The 22096-nt window shown below is 40.9% G+C and overlaps 1 protein-coding gene across 1 annotated transcript in view; it reads left to right on the top strand.

The window, feature by feature from the left end:
- RELN (reelin) overlaps nucleotides 1–22096 on the top strand; it is a 362044-nt gene that overhangs the window by 74012 nt on the left and 265936 nt on the right. Inside the window, exon 2 of the mRNA XM_056847774.1 lies at nucleotides 2932–3042. Coding sequence (XP_056703752.1) covers nucleotides 2932–3042 — 111 coding nt within the window. The remainder of the gene's footprint in view (nucleotides 1–2931; nucleotides 3043–22096) is intronic.

Below are 22096 nucleotides of genomic sequence, written 5' to 3'. Positions count from 1 at the left end.
TTTCTGTAAGATTTGTTCCATGATAAGATGCAAATTACTGGCATTTCATAATGCTCTTCTTTGGAGTAAGAAAGTATGTTGCCTTTCAAGAAAGCTCTCGGAATAGTATTACTGTAAGGCTTTAAATTGTTTGAGGGAATCCAGTGCTTTGCTAAGATTTGCTGTGTCAGCTCATCAGTATTTAGGATTAGGATAAGATGTACCAAAAATAACATGTTAACTGCAGGCAGTTCTGAGGAACAAACACTGAAGTATGGGCTGCTAATGACTGGAAGATTGTCAGTGCTGAAAGAGTATCAAGTGAAATGGGTTTAAATTACAGTTTGCAAAGAGGCAAATGATTTCTGGTGTTGTCAAGTCCTAGGGGATTTGTCTCAGACATTGGCTTGGAGAGCCAGTGTTGCACAGTGGTGCCATTGTTGGACTAGGACCTGGGACAACTGAGTTTAAATTGTTCAAATCCCCACTCTGCAATGGAAGCTCACTGGGTGACACATGAATAAATGACACTGCCTTATACTGAATCAGACCCTTGGTCCATCAAAGTCAGTATTGTCTACTCAGACTGGCAGCGGCTCTCCAGGGTCTCAGGCAGAGGTCTTTCATATCACCTACTTGCCTAGTCCCTTTAACTAGAGATGCTGGGGATTGAACCTGGGACCTTCTGCTTGCCAAGCAGATGCTCTACCACTGAGCTATGACCCTTCCCCAAATAAGGGAGGGAAGTTCCAAAAACATTTTAAATGATGCTTGCACATGAACACATGAAGCTGCCTTATATTGAATCAGACCCTTGGTCCATCAAAGTCAGTATTATCTACTCAGACTGGTAGCTGCTCTCCAGGGTCTTAGGTAGAGGTCTTTCACATCACCTACTTGCCTAGTCCCTTTAACTGGAGATGCCGGGGATTGAACCTGGGACCTCCTGCATGCCAAGCAGATGCTCTACCACTGAACCATGGCCCCTCCCCATTACACTTGGGACCTCAGGCCCATTACAAACTCTCAGCTTTCCCTACCTCACAATATTCCTCACCTTAGGGAAGAGATTCATCGAGATTCATCTTATAGAGAACAGTCCTACTTATTTGTAGTACTTATATTGGGGACAAATGCCAGTGAATTTCTCAGTTAGGGCCATTTAAACAGATTAAGCTTAGTATATTACTGTTTGAATTGTAATATCAGGTAGAAGAATGAGGCAGAGGTATTAGAAAATGTTCAAAAAAGAATCAGTTCAACTCTTGAGTGCCAAATGGATTCAGTAGTTCAAACTATTGTGCTTTTCCTCAGTTGTACTATGCGTCAGAACAGGTGCCCATGAGCCAGGGAATGCTTTAACATCTGCCAATGGATTATTTCCATCTTCTCATTTGAACTAATTTATGATCGTGTGCAGACTTAACTGTTCAATACTCTAAAGCAGTAATTTCCAAACTTTTCAAACCACTGCCCCATTGGTTCCATAAACTCATCCCCAGTGCCCCCAACCAATCCTATAAAATGCATTATGCAGAATAGTGGTTTGCCCAACCATATAAGGAAGATAATAATAAAATTCAAAACAGTAACAATTAATTGCACATGTATTCAAAATTCAGTTGAAACTTTTTAGTTTAACTTATTCAACAAAATTGATGAACAAGTCTGATAGTCATTTAGCAAGAATTTTAGATACCATATCTAGTAACTGCTTCACTGTACAGTAAATTCATAATGTGATGGATGGGCTTGATGAAGTGATACCAATTTCCCAATGTCTGGTTTAAAGTCGCTCAGCAGGAGTCTTAAATCACCACGTTCAGTAATCTGGAGTCAATTTCTTTGCTTGGAGAGAAGTTGGATGACTTCCACCAAACATGATGTTGGAAATACATCAAGGAGCTTCTTAGCCACTGTCCGTACGTTTGCCAATCTCCAGGTGTTTTTTGCTGGATTTAGTAGTTTTTAAGATGTGGTTTTATTATGTATGTTTTAAATTGTTAGCCGCCTTGGTGACCCTTATGAGGCAGAGGGAGGGTATATAGTAAAATAAAGAAATATGCACAGACCCTTCTGAGGATTTTTCTTCATGATTGACTGGCATAACTATTTAAAATCAGAAGCAGCTCTACTCAAACCAGTTCCACACGATTTAGAGAGGCAGCTGTAGATATTATGTGGTAAACACAGCTGTTGCTTGTTCACTGGTGGTTCTCAGAGCAACAGAGACTACATTTGTGCGTGTGCACATGGTTTTAAAACCATGCTCAGGAACCTCTGCCTAATTAATTATCCCAGTTGCAAGTACTCAGATGTGTTGGGTATTATGTGTACCCTCAGTATGGCACAATTTGTGAATTTTATTACTAACTATGTAATGAATAGCTTGTAATTTTGGAATTGTTACTTCAGTTGTACAGGTAGATTCATGAGGAATAGAGGCTGAGTTTCAAGAAAGCTCCTCTGTTTTTATTTGCTTGCTATTTAAGGCAGGTCCTTCATTTCAATGTTGTCTTGATGTTCCCTTTATAGTCTGGAAAAGTGAATGTTCAGTTTTAATGCCAAAGAAGAGGTTGGCTATGCTTCATCTGCTTTCATTAAAAACTTGGGGCACTGGCTGTGAAGGTATTTAAGGACCGGTTTAGAGAGCATGCACTGCCTGTGTTTGCCATTCATGTATTGTTAACCAGTATTCTGGGGAGTAAGATTGAAATGTTTGTTCCACATGTGCCACATTTGTACGCCAGTTGCATGCAGGCCTTTGCAACCTTGCCATGCAAGTGAGTTGGGATTGGGTTATAAAGGAAAGACATGTGGGTTAACCTTTTCCTTTTTGGCAGCAACTGTACCCAGTGAATAAAGTTTTAACAGCATGGATAACAAAAGGGTGTTGGAATCTTTTCCTTGGAATTGGGAATGTTCAGTTTTTCTGCATTTCTTCTATTTCAGTGACAATTTCAACAAGCACCTTTTTTGATGGCTTATTGGTCACGGGACTCTATACATCTACCAGTGTTCAGGCTTCCCAGAGTATTGGCGGGTCCAGTGCTTTTGGATTTGGTAAGTCCCAAATTTAATAAAATGAAAATTATATATAAATATAAACGTATTTTAATATCGATCTGAATAGGGTTGCCAGCTCTGGGTTGGGAAATACCTGGAGATTTTGGGGGTGGAGCCTGAAGAGGGTGGGGTTTGGGGAGGGGCTTCAAAGCCATAGAGTCCACCTTCCAAAGCAGCCATTTTCTCCAGGTGAACTGATCTCTGTCACCTGGAGATCAGATGTAATAGTGGGAGATCTCCAGCCACCACCTGGAGGTTGGCAACCTTAGATCTGAAACTGTTTGGCTACCTAGTTTTCAAATGTTATCATTCTTTTCAAACAATTTTACAAGCTCTAAAGAAGGTCAGTCAGAATATTAATTATTTTCACTGCAAACCACCATGAAAAGTAGAGGGCAGTTAGGGACCAAGCAGGAAGGAACTATTTAACTGTTCCCCTACCAGCCACTTTTACTGAAACTATCCCCCTCCAGCTACTTGCCCCACCCCCTTTCACTCTTCTGAAAGTGTGCTTACCTCATAAAGTCAAGACTGAAATCCTGTGTGTGTCTCCATGGAAGTAACTTGTAGGGGAAACAACTGAATACATTCTTCTTGAATGCAAATTTTTCATGCCTAAGAGCCTTTTGTGACTGATGAAGCTACCACAGCTTTACTGCATGCAGCTACAGTGTAATTTGTAGTGTACTTCCGTTACACAAGGAGGAGAATGACTTGCATATGTTTCTTCTGGTCTTATTCAGACTACCAGGAAGTAGGGTTGCCAAGTTCCTGCTGGGGGCAGGAGATCTCCTGGCCCCAGTAGGCCCTTTCCACCAATACTTAGAGGGAAATGGAGGGGGAGTGATGACCAGTGTCCCAACATGCTGATGTTACCTGTGGCACAACCCAACACTTGTTGAGTCTGAGGCACTTTTAGAGTTTTGAGAAAAGGAAGTGGATGCTGCCACAAAATGGCTGCCATGGGGGCAGGGTCAATTACAAAATGTTGGGAAGTTACACAAAGTGTTAGAAGGTTCAAAGCCAAGTGTTCTCCTACAACAGAGGTAACTGCTTCTGAATTACCTCCTGCATCAAGGAGCGAAGTAGAAGAAACAAGGCTGTATATTGGCTCCCTTACTGTTTAACTTCTACATTAATGATCTTGTGGATTATTTGAGAAGTCCAGCGTTTCATCCCCCTAAGTTAGCTGACAAACACCTACATCTTCTTCTTTATGCTGATGATACAGTAATATTATCTAGAACTCCCATTGGTCTCAGAAGGGCCCTCCATGCATTTAACCAGTACTGTAAGGAGAACTGCTTGGAGATCAATTATTCAAAAACAAAAATAATGGCCTTTGCTAAGAGGCCAAAAAAACACTCATGGCGTCTAGACACTACCCCGATAGAACAGGTACATACCTATAAATATCTAGGTGTAACTTTACAAGAGTCTGGTTCGAAGAATGCCCACTTAGCCCATGTCTCACTGAATGCTCAGATGAGTGCGGGGGCTATTCAAAGATTTTATTGGTCTAAGGGGGGTAGGAATGTGGCGGCCGCTATTACGCTTTTTAATATGAAATCCTTGGCTCAATTATTATATGGAGCCCCACTCTGTATAATGGCAAATAAGATGTTACTTGAAAAAACTCAATCTAAATTTTTAAGAAATATCCTCCAAGTATCTACTGGAGTGTCAAATGCTGCCATTCGACTGGAGGTTGGAATGGTTACGGTCGAGGCTAGAGTTTGGATCGCTGCCATTTTTTACTGGCTTAAGCTGATTTACTTCCCTGGGCGACTTGTTTCACTCACCCTGGCAGATACCTTTGTCTCCCCTTGGAGTAAGATGATTGAGCAAAAACTGAGCTACTATGGCCTGTCGAAACAACTTTACAAAACAAATGACTATGCTCAGGCAAGAGAAATTGTTAAACTCCGTATATTGGATGTCGAAAGACAGCACGATATGAATAGGCTAAGGAGCCCTCTTTATGATATAAGTGGGTTGAATAGAGTGGTCATGATGCCATATATTAAGTTATTGGATAACCAGGAATATAGGAGGATTTTTACCTTGTTAAGATATAACATGCTACCCACAGCTGTTCTAGAGGGAAGATATAGAGGCGTGCCATATGGAAGTTGTCTATGTGAGTGCGGTGATGGCTCTGTAGAGGCTTTAGAACATATTCTTTGAGTGTAGAATATATAGGCAGATTAGAGAATCCCTGATTGTGCCTATAATTGCATGTTACCCTCATGAAAATAGAAGGTCTCTTCTTTCAATCCTGCTATCGGATAAGCAGCAGGAGATTACCTGTAAAGTTGCCAAATTTGGTTGGCTGGTTCTTAAAATTAAGAAAAGGGGGAGTGGCGTATAAAGATGCCTTATGTAAATTCGTATTTTAATAAGATGTTTATTGGCAGTATGTAAGCTATTTTACTTATGGATTAATTGTGTTTTTATTTATATTCTGGTCTATGACTGTTTTAAATAAACTTGACTGTAGAAGAAAGCGAGGATCAGCCTTTGTTTGGAGGAAGAGATGCTATTTTATTTCAGCTTATAAGGAAAGAGACAGGTTGGCTCCCTGCATGGCCACAGTTTTTCTACTCTATTCAAAACTGTTTGGATTTTATCCACAAGAAGCAAGCATGCGCCAGGAAACACATTGCCACCCCAGGTACCATGTTAGTGCCAATCTGAAATCTCCATCTAGTGCTGCCTGTTAAACAAAGCTTTCTCTCCTAAAAAAATAATAGAAGTTTAATCTGAATTCCTCTGAGAAAACTGGTGGAACCAGAGCTCAAAGTGCCTACTCTGGAGTATTATATCTGGCTTTGCTGAGGGAACTGATGATTGCAATCAGTAGTTGCACTACGGAGATAACTGTGCGTAACTGAAGTGTCCTTGAAATCAATGAGATCTAAGAGCCTCATTGTGTGTACAGATGTCGTATCTAATTTTGTACATGATATTAAGCTAGCTCTGTACACACGGCATAAGTGAATACAGAGTTAATGTGTATTTGGGGGGGTGACTGTGATTGAGCTGACCCTGCCACTGCTTGCAACCGAGCATGATGACCCTACCCGTTCCTATCTCCATTTATCTTTTATGGCCACAGGAGTTCTATAGGCTCCTTCTCCATGATTAGAAATGTTCAAAAAGCAGCACTTCTAGTCATGGAGACAGGGAAAGATTCACTGTACAACACTGTAAGTACTCTGTCCGCAAGAGGTGAACACGTATAGGTAGAGGCAAGGGTAGAGTATTCAGTCACAAGCAGGCGTGGGGCCAGCAAGCCCACTCCCACTTACTTTCTTTCTTCAAACATTGATCTTGTGCAGACATGTCAAAAATACAGAAGGTATTGCATCAAGGTGCCTGCCCAGGATCTGCATTAAAGGTCTTTTATGCATGGGAATTTTATTTTGGGTTCACTGCTCTTTTTAAAAAAAATTTTTTATTGTTTTTTCATATATTCGATACAATCAATTAACATTGCCTTTCAATCTTTTCTAATTCTCAATTAAAACTAACATATATATAACAATTATCTTCCCCTACTTTAACTTCACCCCTTCCTTCTTCTATCTCTGACTTATCTTCGTAATCCTCTTAGCAATTATTTTCTAATTCTTTATTAAAAAATTTTTTATAAAACCTTCTATAGTTATTAAAAAAGAAAAAAAGTAGAAACAAGAAAATTAACTTAGTCTAAGGTATAACCTTTAACATTTTGCACATTAAGTTCATTTTTGCAATAAACAATCCACGCCTCCCACTCCTTAACAAATTCATCATTATCTTTTTGATTTACTAACTCAGTCAATTTTGCCATTTCTGCTAGTTCAAACATTTTATGAATCCAATCAGTTTTGTCCGGTATTTCAGTCATTTTCCATTTAGCTGCATAGACCATTCTCGCAGCTGTGGTGGCATAGAGTAAAAAGGTCCGTTGTGTTATAATATAGTCCGGTATAATACTTAACAACATCATCTCTGAAGTTTTAGGGATATTTTGTTGTAGAATTAACCTTAGCTCATTGTATATCATATCCCAAAAGTTTTTAGCTTTATCACAAAGCCACCAAACATGATGAAAAGAGGGTTCACTGCTCTCTTGACCCACATTCTCCCCCGGCCTTAAACAGGCAATAGCTGCGGAAGGGGAGAGAGAGAAGGAAGGTGAGGCAGCGCTTCCACCGACACCTCGTGAGCGCATTTGTTCTCACGGAGCATTTGCTCCCTTCAGCCATTGAGGGCCTGCTCTGGATGGCCTTTCCCGCCTCCCTCCTCCATCTTTAAACGGGTGACAGCTGCGGAGAGAGAATGTGCATGCGCATATATCAATGGCCTTTCCCCCTCCATATACCTCACGTTCCCGCCAAAAAGCTTCTCTTCCTCCCCATTCAAAGTTAACCCCTTTTAAATGCCTCCACAAAAAGTGGGGGGGAACCAGCCTGGGACTCAGCTGCCTGTCCTCTGCAGTTTCCTGGGAGTAAGCCCCATTACTAACAAGTAGACCAAGACGCTGTTGGGAGGGGGAAATCAGGCGGATGTGTTGGTTCATGAGTATGCGAACACTTGCTTCCCCCCGCCCCTTTCCTCTGGCCCCATGGCTCCTGCTGGCTGGAGGAGGAGGGGAAAACCTGGAATGCCTTATCCACACAAATGTCTACCATTTGAACTGAGTCGATCTCAGAGCAGACTTTAAATCCATGGCAAAGCAGCATTGGGAAAACCCAAGAAAAGCGTGGGGTGAGAGCAAAGTGACCTCTGAGGGCTGAAAAAATCATGCATAACTCCAAGGAAGAACTGAGTCAGTCGGGGGCAAACGTGAATCAAATTACCCATGCATAAATGACCAAAGTTGGGTCTGAGCACCACATTGTGATACAAATATTATGGTATTAAATGGGAGTTGGAAAAAGAAAAATATTGTCTCCACCATTGTCCCTAAGAAACGACACAGCATAACAGATTTATTTCACTTACTTGCTAGCATATGGTAGAAGAGTTTCTAGCACTGTTTGGAAATTGAGGGTTTGCAAATGATTAATTGTTGTAATATAAATTTATACCCAAGCCTTTTTAATGTTTGATATTGAGGAAAAAATCAATAAAGATAGAAAGCAGCTCTTTCATTTTAATAGCTAGGAACATGGAGGATATATGGGAAATAAGCCCCATTCCTTAACACAGACAGAAAAGATGGATGGAAATCAAAAGTTCCATCATTTAGGAATTGAGTATTATTACAGAGAAGCAGGCATTGCTAGTGGAGGTCGGAGTATGATGAAATTGTTTGCTGTTTATTGATTCACGAAGGTTGAATACTATTGCCGAATACTGTTTATATTCCGGGATTGTGTGAAGCTGCATGCTGCTAAGATTATGCAAGGTTCAGACAAGGACCTGGATCTAGCAATCACAAATAGAAACATAAATAGACATAGCACAGTTCCACTTGTGCAAGATCTAGTGCAACACCCAGCACATTCCTCTGTATATATATTATAGTGCCCCAGGACTGGAACTACATTTTTTATGAAGGGGGGCAAAAGTGCACATTGATGACCCCCATAAATTATATACATATTTTTCTTTATATAATCTTCTGCTGCTGCCCCCTCTGCATGCTGCCTGGGTCAGATGCCCCCTTGGCTTCCCTAGATCCAGCCCTGTAATGCCCAGACATTGGTTGCACAATATCTTGTGCAAGCAGAAATGCACGTGGGGGGTACAATAAGTTAGACTTAGTGCAAACAGCCTCTACGTAGCAATCCTAGATTTCCTTGGTGGTCTTCCTTCCAGGTACTATTTATTTATTTCTATTTATTTAAAATATTTATTAGCCGCTCTTTTACCTTACAGAACTCAAGGCAGCTTACCATGCAAACAAAGCTGACCCTGCCTAGCTTCCAAGATCTGATTGGGCTAGCCTGGGCTATCCGGGTCGGAGCAATAAAATGCCACAAAATGAGCATACAGCATCTCTAGCAGCTCATGATATAAACTGCTTGGGCTGGATGCAATGTGTTTACTTTTTGAGTTTAAGGTGCAGGCACCTCTTCCACAACACAAAGTTTTCATTTAATTTCTCTTCAATTCCATATGAATATCCTGTTTGATTTAGACTGTGAGGCTGTGGAGCAATAAAGACCTGGAGAGGAACTGTCTTTCAACTGGTGCTTTTCAGTACAGGAAGAATGAACTGTCGGGCTATGCAGGACTTGAGAGAGCTGCCAGGAAAAGCAAATGTTGATCTTCCACCAGCACTATTTAGATCCCCAACCAGTATCCAAATATCAAGTAAAACTGCACGAAATGTCCATGGGATGTTCTGATCTAGCTGTTGTTGAATGCCCTGGAAATATACCCTGTGAATGCCTCTAGGAAAAAAACAGCCTTGCATGGTGGTGAAGGATTCAAACTTTTCCCACTTGAAATCTCTGCAATAGCAACACAGAGTAGAATTTTCTTGCTTTTAAGGTAAAGACATAGAGTAAAAGGTATGAATACAAATTATCTGCCTTGAAAACAAACATCCCAGAACATGCTGAATGTTTGTCAAACCACTACCACCATGTCTTTCTTCATCCTTACTTGTTTAGGCTTTTTGATGGGATAAAATATAAACTTATTATATTTATCTATATATTTCTTCAACAATAATTGCTAAGGTAGCTGACAATAGAAGTGAAATACATTAAAACCCAGTAAACATAATTTGAATTGTAAAACATGAGACAAGATCAAAGTAACCATATTTTCATCAGAACTGGTAGCATCAGAATGTTTTAAGGCCCTTCTAAATGGGCCTGTTTAGAAAGTCTAGTGGGTCTTTTAAAGGATGGAATTCTATAAATAGGGGGGCACTGCCTAATGGGCTCTTCTTGTTGTGTTTATGCTCCCCAAAACCCTGTAAAGTTGCGATATGAAGACTTGCCTAAGGCTACAAGTAGGGTTACCAGGTCCTCCCTCTCCATCAGTGGGAGGTTTTTGGGGGGCAGGGTTGAGGGGCCACGCACAATGTGCTTACGTCACTGCCAGGTTTACTCCTGGAAGTGCCCCATGGGTTTGAGTAGTAAAGCATTCCATCGTGATGCGACGCTTCCGGGAGTAAACCCAGCAGTGATGCAAGCATGTTGAGTGTGGCTGTGCACGCACATGGCAGCCACTCCAAGCAGCCTGCTGGATTGGTGAGCAATTACCCGCCGGTTCCAGCAACCTGGCAACCCTAGCTACAAGTGATTTCACATCTGATCTGGTATCTGCCCCTTCCTTTTAATTTAAACTCAGTTAACTGTATGAATTGGTCTTGAGTGGACAGATAAATGTTGCCTTGTATCACTTGAAAGTAGGAGTTAACAATGCTCCACTTGCAGACTGGTAGGATGGATCACTCCAGATTCCAGAGCTGTAGAAAGATGGGTTATTTGGATCTTTCTGTTATTCTGATTCTTAGCTATCTGGATAACAGTTCAAGAAGATTCCAGAACCCAGACTACAACATGTTTTTCTAGTCAATGTTTTCCCCCCAGTACAAACAAGACTCTGTCTCTTCTTTTGATTAAAACTATTTTATGAATGGCATTTTTAAAAGTGTAATGTGGCCAGAGGCTTGTTTATCAAGACAACCCAAACAGCAAGACTTCAAGAAAAAATGCATGCTGTGCTGACCAGGAGGAAATGAGGCTCTTAAAGGCAGAAAATATCCAAAGGAGTGTTGTAAGTCAGTGGTGCATGCTCTGAAATTCTTCATTTTGCTTGTCAATATGAATCTTAAAACATGATGCCCCTGGGACATTTGCTGTTTAATTATGAATAACCGTTTGTGCTCTGCAAAAAAAAAATTTCCAGCTATGACTTTACTTTTGGAACTACAGCATAACCATACAGTCTGAAGAATCCATTGTGTACTGAGTAAGTGCATCCTGGAGCTGTAGAAAGATGGGTTATTTGGATCTTTCTGTTATTCTGATTCTTAGCTATCTGGATAACAGTTCAAGAAGGTCAGAGGAAGGTGGGATCAAGTGACTCCACAGATACTTAACTGAGAGGGCTGTTTTCTAATCAGCAGAGTTAGGCAGATCTTGCCACTGAAGACATTTGTGCTACAGAACACCAAGTTGCTGGTTGACTGGTTTGGAAGGGAAAGGCTTTGATTATATATAGCACTGGCTCCTGTTTGCTTGCTATTCTGTCCTCTGGCGCTGCACCCGCCAGGCACAGGGCAAATGTTTTGCTTGCATATCCTGGCATGAAGTACTCAAAACTGGGAGCAGGGAATAGCAGTGAAGGAATAGTGATGAATGATATACTTGTTCCTCTCCCCCATAATGTTTGTTCTCCCGCTCACCCCTGAAACCACAGGGAGTGTGACAGATTGTGGGTGGGGAATGGATGGAGGTAAATGATCGCTCCCCCTGAACACCAGGCAAAAACTGGCATCTTCTCTCTGTAATGAGTAATCGCTGTAATCACTCACGTACAGCAAGACAACAGCATCCCAGCAGGTATGTCTCCATTCACTAGAAACACTATGCTTACAAGATCATAGATCTCTACTGTGCTGTGCTATCTGCTTTCTTAGGTTGCCAAATGCCTCCCTGTGCTTGGCTCTGCAAGCAGCAGTTTTAATTGACTGCAAAGCAGGGGGTGCTTTCTCCTATCTGTTTGCAATTTGGAAGGGAGTATCCCATAGATTGGAGGAGGGGATGTTACAGTCCCTGAGAATGTCATCCCAAGTGGATGGAGAAAAAGGTGATGCATTTTCAACTGTGAAAATAAAACCAAATTGATTTAACTAAAACAAATAGCTTTAATAACAAAAGCTAAAAAATGTTTTTAAAAGGAAATGAACTGGATTTTTTTTTCAAATCATGAACATCCTTAGTGCTCAGAGCCTTTCAGGGATTGGACTGTTCAAAAATTAAGACTACTGTTGGCTGACTAAATATATTTTCATTTATATTTCAACAGCTTATCTAGCCCTCATAGTTAAAGTATTGCTCTTGCTCCATCATTACAAGAAATACTAATCTGTATTGTAGTAATCCCCCCTATTCTCTTTTCCCTCATGTTTGTGACCCTATTTCCTCCACCTATTCAAGCCTCCAGAGTGTTTTTCAGCCTTGTGTTAAAAAACAACAACAATACAAAACAAAACAACACAGAGCTGCTTAAAGGGAAGCAAAGACACAAAAAGACCCAGCAAGAACACACCAGGAGGTGCTTCAAACAACTGTCCAGCAAAACTCAAGAGGGGGACTTAAAAAGGGGGTATCTAGTTGCACTGTGTGTGTGTGTGTGTGTGTGTGTGTGTGTGAGAGAGAGAGAGAGAGAGAGAGAGAGAGAGAGAGAGAGAGAGAGAGAGAACGAACGGGTGTGCTTTAAAGACATTTCATGAAATAATTCAAATTCTGTTTGACCCCCCCACAGTGTTGTAGCATTTGTAGAGTCTAGGGTGTGTTCTAGGCTGCCTCAGGACATCAGCCTTTCCCCTCACAGGCTGATTTGAATGAGAGATCAGTTCTAGACAGAGGAAAATGCATGCCTCCTGCTATTATTATGTTATTAGTGAAGGGGAGAGAGAGAGAGAGAGGCTGCTGTATTTGTGCATTTTGGTATCTGGGTACTATTTAAAAAGCAATGCAGAATGTCTGCTGCATTTAGAGAAAGTTTTAGGATGCCCTAACATAACATTCTTGAAGTGTTCGTCTGCAGGCTGCTGAAAGGGCTTCATGTCCCTGGTTTACTTTATGACAAGCCAAATGGGCTCCCGGACCCTCCCTTCACACCAGAGGCTCATGCCAGGAACCAAGCAGATGGTAAACCAGGAAAAATGACCCTCGGCATTCTCATTAGAACAGTTGGGGAAGTTTTAATAGGCCCCTATTTGCCTTGTGCTGTATCTAATACCCTTTGAACTGCCACTTTTTTGTTACAAGTCAACAACCGCCATGTATATTTTAATAGGGATTATCAAACACAATTTGCCCAGAAGATGTACCAGTCCTCCGCTGCTAATTAGCCAAGTTTAAATAATCACTGAGTTCTGGGATAATTGGAAAGAGATCCTATTTTTCTTGCCAGTGCATAATTACTAATTAACGGAGATAAAATAGCAGTATAGCATCATATCTGGGAGAATCTGTTAAACAGTTAATTGAATTGTGAACAGGGGCCAAATTGACATCGGTCAGCAAAGTTTACATTTTAGTTGGTAAATTTTCCTCTTTCATAAACATTTCTAGGTGGGAATGAACCTCAACAACCGATAAAGATAAAAGTCTGTTGTACTGTCAAGTCCGGCTCAATGTACTTGTGGGAAAGTGTGATGTTGACTTCACAGATCTTCATTGCATCCTGCACTATGCATTAGCTCAGGAGTGGAAGCATTATTAACCCAACAGATTTTCTTTTCTGTTCAACTAGCTAATAATACATGCTCAGTCTTTTTCAGTTTAGAAAATAGACATAAATAGAAGCTGTAATATTCTTTTCTTGTTCCGCTTGCAGTGCTATAGATTTTTTCAGATTTACTGTCACAAAAATTAGAAATGCATTACAGAACAAAAAAAGAGGGTGATTGGATGAATGGTTCTGAAATGAAGCCAATATTATTTAACACTCTTCAGGACAGATGTAACATCCTCGCTAATATTAGGTACAAGATTAATTTAAACTGTTAGAAATTAGGAACAGCCATAACATTTTTGTATTGCAATCAGTATTCTTTTATTAATTTTATTAACATACAAAATTAAATAACACTATAATATTTATAAGAATTATTTATCACACTTATAAATGTGATACTGAAATCATCCTTCAGTTACCTATATATGGTAGACATGGAGTTATCCCATTTTATCTTCCTAACAGCCCTGTGAGGTAGTTTATGGTGAAAGTTAGTTGTTTTCCAAAGCCACCAAGTGAGCATCATGACTGAACAGGGTTCTAAACCCTGGTCTTTCCAGTCAAAGTCCTATACTCTTCCCTTTATAATGCAAGGTTTAATTTACCCTACAGCAGCTGCAGTGGGCTGGGGTTGATCCACTTATCTTGAGCTGAGTTCCTCTAATCGGTCGGTAATATTTTATTTGGGGATGTTGCTTTCAGAGCAGCAATTCACTGAAATGACAGTATATGTGCGAGTCAGTCAGTGTGAGATTTTATGCTCTGGAAAGGCTCACTGTAACTGTCCACAAATCAAAACATTTTACAGATGGATTATTCTCTCACATCTTGGTCTTTTGTGGTATCAAAGGACCACAGGCCCTCATCCCAGAATCCTTATTAGGTGTGGCAATGGGATGCGTGCAAGCTACCACATCTCCTTCTATTAGATGTGTCATTACTGCTGTCAGATCTGACAGTGCTAATCTGCTGTTGGGAATGGCAGAGGGAGGGAGAACAGGGTGCCTAGATTCATGATGGAACTATTGTTGACATGAAACATGGAAGCCACCAAAAGCAGCAGCCACATCCGGAGTTCCTTTTGTCTCTCCATAATATGTGGAAGTACTATGAACAGATATCTTTACACTGAGTGTTTCTGTGACCCCCTCCCTACACCATGAGTGGGAAAATATTGAACATAATTATTGCAGTACCTGAAGCTCTGCTAGGCGTTAAATAGGGAGTGTGGGTGGGGTGACTGATGCAAGAATGCGGTTTTTGGTGACTGGCACAATTTACTGTATATCTAGTTTGTTTTGTTTGTTTCTCATTTTGGGTCCAGAGAGCTTGGGGGGGGGAAGTGAGTATATAAATATTTTAAATAAAAATCTTTCTAGTGTTTGAGGGATATAAGGACTGAAACAAATCTTGCCACTGACAATATAGCCTTGGGATCCCTATCGCTTAGTAGAAAAGGCATTATGTCAGACACAGAGGCATTAGATTTGTATGTTAAAAGGGGGGAGATATAATGTGATCGAAGTTCCTCGTAAAAGCAGCATTCCAAAAGGGCATGAGCTAGTGAATCGATAGAGCCAGAAGAGCAAGGACAGGTCCTGTCTGGATATGGTATATTCAAAATTCTGCCCTGCATAACCATAGAGGGGTTAGCATTCAGTCTAGCTAAACAAAAGGCTCTAGAAAGACGAGGAGTTGTCAAATAATATGTATAAGCAGGCAAACCACGTGGTGGTGGTATTCCAAAGAACTGGGATGAACAAATGCGGCAAGCACGAAAAGTAGTGCTGTTATAATCAAGCTCTTTAATGCGCTTTTTAATTTTGGTGAAAGCTTCAGTTTTCCCAAGATCTAATAACATATCCTGCGAGAAGCCCAACAATGACAGTTTCTCATCTAAGATTTTTTGCCATGAGGATTTAAAAGGGTCATGCTTCAGAGAAGCTAGGAAGCCCTCAGTGCTAAAGCACAGTTTAAGGTGTAGTTTAAAGGCAGCCAACCATGCCCTAGCTTCGAGTGACATTTGGCCAAACTCGGAACGAAGAATAACGCCAGCAACACATCGAGGGGCGTTCAAGAGTTTTCGTAAGAACTGAAGCAATGAAGCAATGGACGATCTATAGATTCATTGACAACTGTTATCCAGATGGCAACACCAAAAAGAATAATTGGGATAATTTTTAGATTAAAAACCTGAATAGCCCCTGGAATATATTTGCCACCTTTGGTGTGAAAAAAGTTGACAATAGCACCAACCCCAGGTTTAATTTTGTTGAACACTGCTTTTTGATGGGCATTCCAATTTAGGTTATGGGAAAAAAGAATGCAGAGGTAAACAAACTCCTTGACTTGGTCAACCTCAAAGCCGTCTAAAACCCAGCGAAAAAGAGGCATTTTTCTCCTCTTAGTGAAGATCATAATCTTAGATTTATGATGGTTTATTTTAGGATCTTCCCTAGAGCAGTACTCAGAGAAGGTTTGTAAAGATCTTTTCAAACCAATTCTTGTGCGGGACAGGAGAACTGCATCATCAACATAGAGTAGAATTGGGGTGGGATTACTTGGAAGCTTTGGGGGGTGACAAGACTGAGAAATTGGTTGCCATATCATTCAGATATAGATTAAATAAGAGAGGAGCAAGGAGGCAACCTTGTCTAACTCCCTTGGCCTGTTCAAAGGGTTCAGTTAGTTCTCCTTGGTCGCCACAGCGAACCTGAGCTGTGAGGTCAGTATGAAATTGTTGAATGAGCCATAGTAACCTCCTAACCATAGTAGAATTTGATAGTTTCAACCATAGCCTCTCCCTTGGGTTGGTAGGAATATTTCTCGGCTAAGTGAGAGAGCACTAAACGATGGTCCGTAACAGACCAACCCCTTCTGAAGCCAATCTGCTCCCAGCCAAGGATGTCATTACTGTCAACCCAGTCCAACAGCCTCTTTAATAAGTAGGAAGAATACATTTTACCTAAGCAAGACAAAAGGCTGATTGGACGATAACAGCTTGGGTCAGAGCTCTGACCCATAGGGAGAAATAGGGAGATGGTCACTGCCCATGTAATCACAGACTTCCATATTACTGATTAAACGTAAGAGATCTAGTGAAACCAGAAAATAATTGATAACACTGGCACCATTTTGGCTAAAAAAAAGTAAAGTCTCCATTAGGGTCGACCTGCGATCGCCCATTTACTATTATTAGGTTTCTCTGGATAGCGAATTGGGCCAGACTTAAGCTGGAAGAGTTAATTACCGAGTCCCTGGAAATTCTGGTGTACCATAGGGAGCTCAGAAAAGATTAATCAAAATTCCCTATAAGATTTTGGAAGAGAGTATTATCATCCGGCCCTATTCGTGCATTAAAGTCACCAGCCATAAGAACTGGAATAGTTGGATGGTTGTTTTTGATGTCATCAAATAGTTCTAGACGGGCCCAGTTTCGTGCAGTGTTACTTGATCTAGCGGGAGGAATATAAACAGAGAATAAAATAAGCGGGAAAGAAGTCAGGTTTACTCTAACTGCTAGCGCCAACTCATCAGCCACAAGAAGGTCAATTGAGCTTATGCTTAAAGAAGTGGAAATAAAGCAAGCTAGTCCTGCACGAGGGCGGCCCACAGATCCTTTGATTGCTTTTTGAGTAAAAGAGGAAAAGCCTGGAAGAAAGGTCTCATTTGTGGCCCAGGTTTCCTGAACAAGGATGATATCAAAGGTCGAAAGAAATGACTGTATATCAGAATCAGTAATTTTGGCTGACCATCCAGCAACATTCCAGCTGAGAAATTTGCAGCAAAATGAGAGTCTGTCTTTATTAGGGAGAGCTATAGGAGACATCTCCATAAGCAAGTTAGGATTTGCTGTAGGAGTACACACTATTATGGTTGGTTCCAGAGGTACTGGGGCATTACCTTGAGGTAAGTCAGACTCTTGAGCTGGCTGCTTTACTAAGTCAGGAGTTATATCAACCATGTGTTTGGAATTTGGTTGATGCTCAATTTTAGTAAAAAGGGTAGGTACCCTTAGTTTAGATGGAAGTATATGGGCCTGTGCTGACTTAATCTGGGTAAGGTTGTCTTTAAGGTTCCCTAGCCTCATTATTATATTGTTTTGTTCCTTTGCTGGGAGAATTCGAAAAGAACTGATTAGCTTTGCATCCTCCATTTCGAATATATCATCGACAGGGTTACATGGCTGGAGCAGAGAGCATCTAGAGTCTGGTGGTAAGCTTGATTTATGGTACATGAAGTTTAGATTTGATTCAGCTGGGGTGGCATTCTTTAAACTAGTTGGAGACAGATCTATTAAAGGCTTATCAACCTTGTGAGCCTGGTTTTGGGGAGCAAATTTAGTTGATTTTTTAAAGAGGGGCTTAGGAGGGATCTTAGATGAGAGCAAAGGTGCTATTGTTGTGTGAAAAGATTCTTTGGGGGAAATGCCGAATGTCATTAATCGGACCTGGTTTTCAAGAATCAGTGCTGGGATATGGGGGGAGAATATTTTAAATTATTATTTGTTTAAGACATTTATCTTCTTCGGGGAGATCAGGACAAGATATGTAAACCCCCCCCCCCCCCAAATACAATTATATGTTCTATCCCGATTCAGGTCTGTGCATGGGTCAAAAATGGCCTTAATGACTGATGATTTTCATCGGGACAGTGACAGGGATAGTGTAGTCCTGTTCATTTTCTTGGGTCTCTTGGTGGATGGGTTTAGAGTAGAGGCACCATGCTTCAGTGATTTCTCTTTTACGCGACTGGCTGATTCCAGAAGGTAGAGCTGGGGGACTGTTGCTCAGCCTCATGGCATTGATGCTGTGGGATCCCTCAGATATCCGTCTTGTCTACCATGCTTTTTAACATCTACGTGAAACTGCTGGGAGAGATTGTCCAGGGATTTGGACAATATGCAGATGATACCCAGCTCTGTTTTCCTTAACAGCTGAGTCTGATGGGTATGCGGAAGTCCTGAACAGGTGCTTGGAGAAGATCATGGGGTGGATGAGGGCCAATAAACTGAAGTACAGTTCAGACTATACTGAGATGTTATTTCTGTGGGTCACTGACTAAGCTGCCCAAGGGCTGAGTCAGCCTCTGCTAGAGGGAAGAGGCTGAGTCAGAGCCAGACTACATGCTACCTTTTATATGAGTTGGCCATAGACACATGCAATCATATTGCAGTTGCTAAATCCCAGTGTCAACTCTGTTTAGAAGTGCTGCAGGGGCCTGATTCAGATAGGGGCCATGGTGCGGGGGGGAGGAAGGGCTCCTTCCTTCTCTCCTGTGCTATTTTCCTGAGCTCAAGTGGCCCCTAGTGGCATTATTTGCTCTGTTGGGGGTCTGCATATGCACTGAATGCTTGCACATGCAGCCCCCCCCCCGGGGCAAATATCCCCAGGCTGTTTTGACAGTGCCCAGCACCATCCCAAGCTGCCATCAGAACAGATCAGGATGATTTTGCTTTGTAGTCTGAAGTGTCTGATCACTCACTTGACAAGGATGGGCTGATAGTTGCTGCAGTCTTTGAAATTTCTTTTTGGAATTTGAATGTAGATTGAGCTTCTCTAGGCCATTGTTTTGTTTTCCATATTTGTTGGAATATTCTTTATTTTGATAGACTCTGTTTCTGTGGCTTGGAATAGCTCTATTGATATCCCATCTGCTCCTGGTGATTTGTTTCTCCCAGTTTATCTCAGTACAGCTCAGAGAGAGAAACAGAGTCTATCAAAATCTTAACGAGAATATGCCAACAAATATGGAAAACAAAACAATGGCCTAGAGAAGTTCAATGTACATTCCATATCTGGGACTCAAATGAACTGCTGCATTCAGTTCCGCTATAGGATCTGGGCCATCTGTGATCTGGCCTAAGAAGAACTGGCTACATCTTCACAAAAGATGAATGAGATCCATCCAAACCATTAGCCTCAGAATACTGTATTAGGGTTGCCTTGGCTGAAGCAGCAAATTAGTAAGGAAAAAAAGGGGGGATGTTGTTTGTAAACGCCCAATGGGAAGAAGGGGGGGGGGAGAGAGAGAACTGGTAGGAAAAGGGTATAGACATTCATCACTTAAACAGAGGAATTCTTACTATCACAACCTGTGCTCCTTTCCTAGGCAGGAAAAGGAAAGTGTCTCCCACTGAAGGAGTCCAGAAACTGAAATGATGCTTGTCTGCTGATCCAGCAGGAGTAAGACCCCGTCCAACAGGATCCCCTACTCCTCTAAGAAAGAACAGTAGCTTTGCTGACCTTTTCCACCCTGCTGTCATAGAACTACTGCTAAAATTATTTGATTACTTCATTTATACCCCAACTTTCTCCATAATGAGGACCCAAGCAGGCTTACATAGTTCTCCTCTCCTCCATTTTATCCTCACACCAACCCTGTGAGGTAGGTTAGGCGGAAAACATCTGACTGATTTAGGGTCACCAAGCAAACTTTCATGGCAGAGCGAAGATTCAAATGTGGGTCTCCTAGATCAAGTCCAATCATTACACCACATTAGCTTTTAGGATTACTACTAAAATTATTGTTTTATAACAATATACATTTCTTTTAAAACAAATCATGGGGTATAATTACTTTTTTAGTCTTCACTTTTAGATAACATTTAGGTGGTTAGCTAGCTGCCTGTATATTGTTTGCTGCTATGGTGAGTTTTGTTGCTGGGAATATTGTAGTATGTTTATTTACTATAGAACAGTACACAGAGCTCAAGCAACACCTTACAAAAAAACAACAACTCTGAAACGTTTGCAGATAATTCTGTGGTGTGTGGATGTGAGAGATACTTTTTGCCTATTATTGATGACGGCTTGAAAATTTAAATGCATATGGAAGTTTCATGAGCATGGTTGCCTAAAATATTTTTGGGAAGATCCATTTTTATAGCAAGTTAATGGTCATATCAACTGAAGATTTTAAGGAAAAACTTGTGGTTACAATATATAGCCATATTATACAGAACAAATAATATAATTACTATCCCAGGATAATGTTGTATTTTGATATACTGCATTGGCAAGGTTTGATGACATGGTTATTACATTAAAAGGGAGCTCATCTGGAGTTATTGGAGTGTGAATTATGCCAGCTTCAATTCTTGGTCTTTTTTCAAACCATAATCCAGTTGGCAGATACTGTGGTGTCAACGTCATGTTAAAATTTGGTATGCTGTTACTGGTACCTGGACTTGTAGTTCACTGAGATAAGGCCTGTGCCCTGGGAAGGCCGGCCATCATCTGAATCAGTATAAAAGTGCTTTCTATTATGGTCTTCATTTGTGTACGTCTATAGTCTGCAATTTGGGATTAAATTTATTTATTTGTTTATTCAATTCACTTAAATTCATTTAATTCACAAAAACCTAAAAAAACAAGCAAATTAAAACCTTGAAAGCCATTAAAGAAATATATCATTAAAGCAAGCTGAAGCCAAAGCTTAAAATAAGTACAAAAGATAAAAACAACAGCTAAATGTTGAGGAAGAGGAAGGAGTCACTGAAGGAATTCCAAGTGAAACAAAAACAAAAAAAAGTCTTCACCCAATGGTGGAGGAGGGCAACAAGGGTCAGGCGAATCTCCCCAGGGAGAGAGTTCCAGAGTTTTGGTGTGAATACTCTGGGGGCACCCGAAGCAGGCCCTCTGAAGATGACTGCAGTGGTCAGGTAGGTTTCTTGTCACAACTGGTATTTTATCCACTGCAGCCAAGAACCTGGCTTGTTTCCTAGGGTATCTGTATGTTTTTCAAGTCTAGTGTTAGTGCTGTGCTCATTACTATGTGGGAGGGGGGAACCTGGGCACAAACTCTTAAGAGCCTTTAAAGGCTTCAAAAATGTAGACCATAAATGAGAACTCTTTGCATAATTTTAAGGGTGATCCTGTTATTTTTGCAAGACTTAACTTATGGCTTCTAGCCTCTGCAGTTGATAAAGTGATTATGCAGGGAACAAGGGAGTACCGGGGAGAAAGAAGTCCCATTAGCATACTACGAGGGGGCTGAGATTAATGAGGGTTAAAAATGGCTGCGCTTCTGATCTGCTAATCTGCCTTACAAGAAAAACAATTAAGAAGCCATATCAGACTCGCCATGCTCCTCTTACTTACCTATGTTCCTTTCTAAAATCAGTGGGGCAGCACAAATATAACTTGGGGGGAGGAATTTGGCAGTAATTCTTCATCTCTCACGAGAGCACTTTTTCTCATTAAAGGCAGATTGACAGTTCAGAACCTCAGCCATTTTTATTCATTAATTTCTGCCCCCTGCTTGAGCATTGCTGTCTCTATTTTTTTTTAACAAAATCACTGAGGCATTAACATTATTACATCCTTACAGCAGTAAAAGTGATAATTACAAGACTCAAAATAACACACTAAGATTATGTTTTTCAAAAGGTAAGCTTGTATCCATCCTTCCTGTATGGCAGGGGAAAATCCCACTAAAATGACATTTATCTAAAATGTTTTTTTCCTCCTAAAAATCAGCATCTCATGGTTTTTAGCATGGTTCATGCAGGGCTTTGTTATCAGATGACCAATATTTTCTTCCACTGAACATCACTGAATGGGAAAGTGGATCCGGTCCCCATACTAGAGAATTTCAACAGCAGCCAATAGCAGAACCCTGGGGGTTG

Source organism: Euleptes europaea, chromosome 3 (assembly GCF_029931775.1).
Source record: "Euleptes europaea isolate rEulEur1 chromosome 3, rEulEur1.hap1, whole genome shotgun sequence".
Classification (NCBI taxonomy): Eukaryota; Metazoa; Chordata; class Lepidosauria; order Squamata; family Sphaerodactylidae; genus Euleptes; species Euleptes europaea.
The sequence above is the reverse complement of the archived record's forward strand: the minus strand, read 5'-3'. Positions and strand labels throughout refer to the sequence as shown.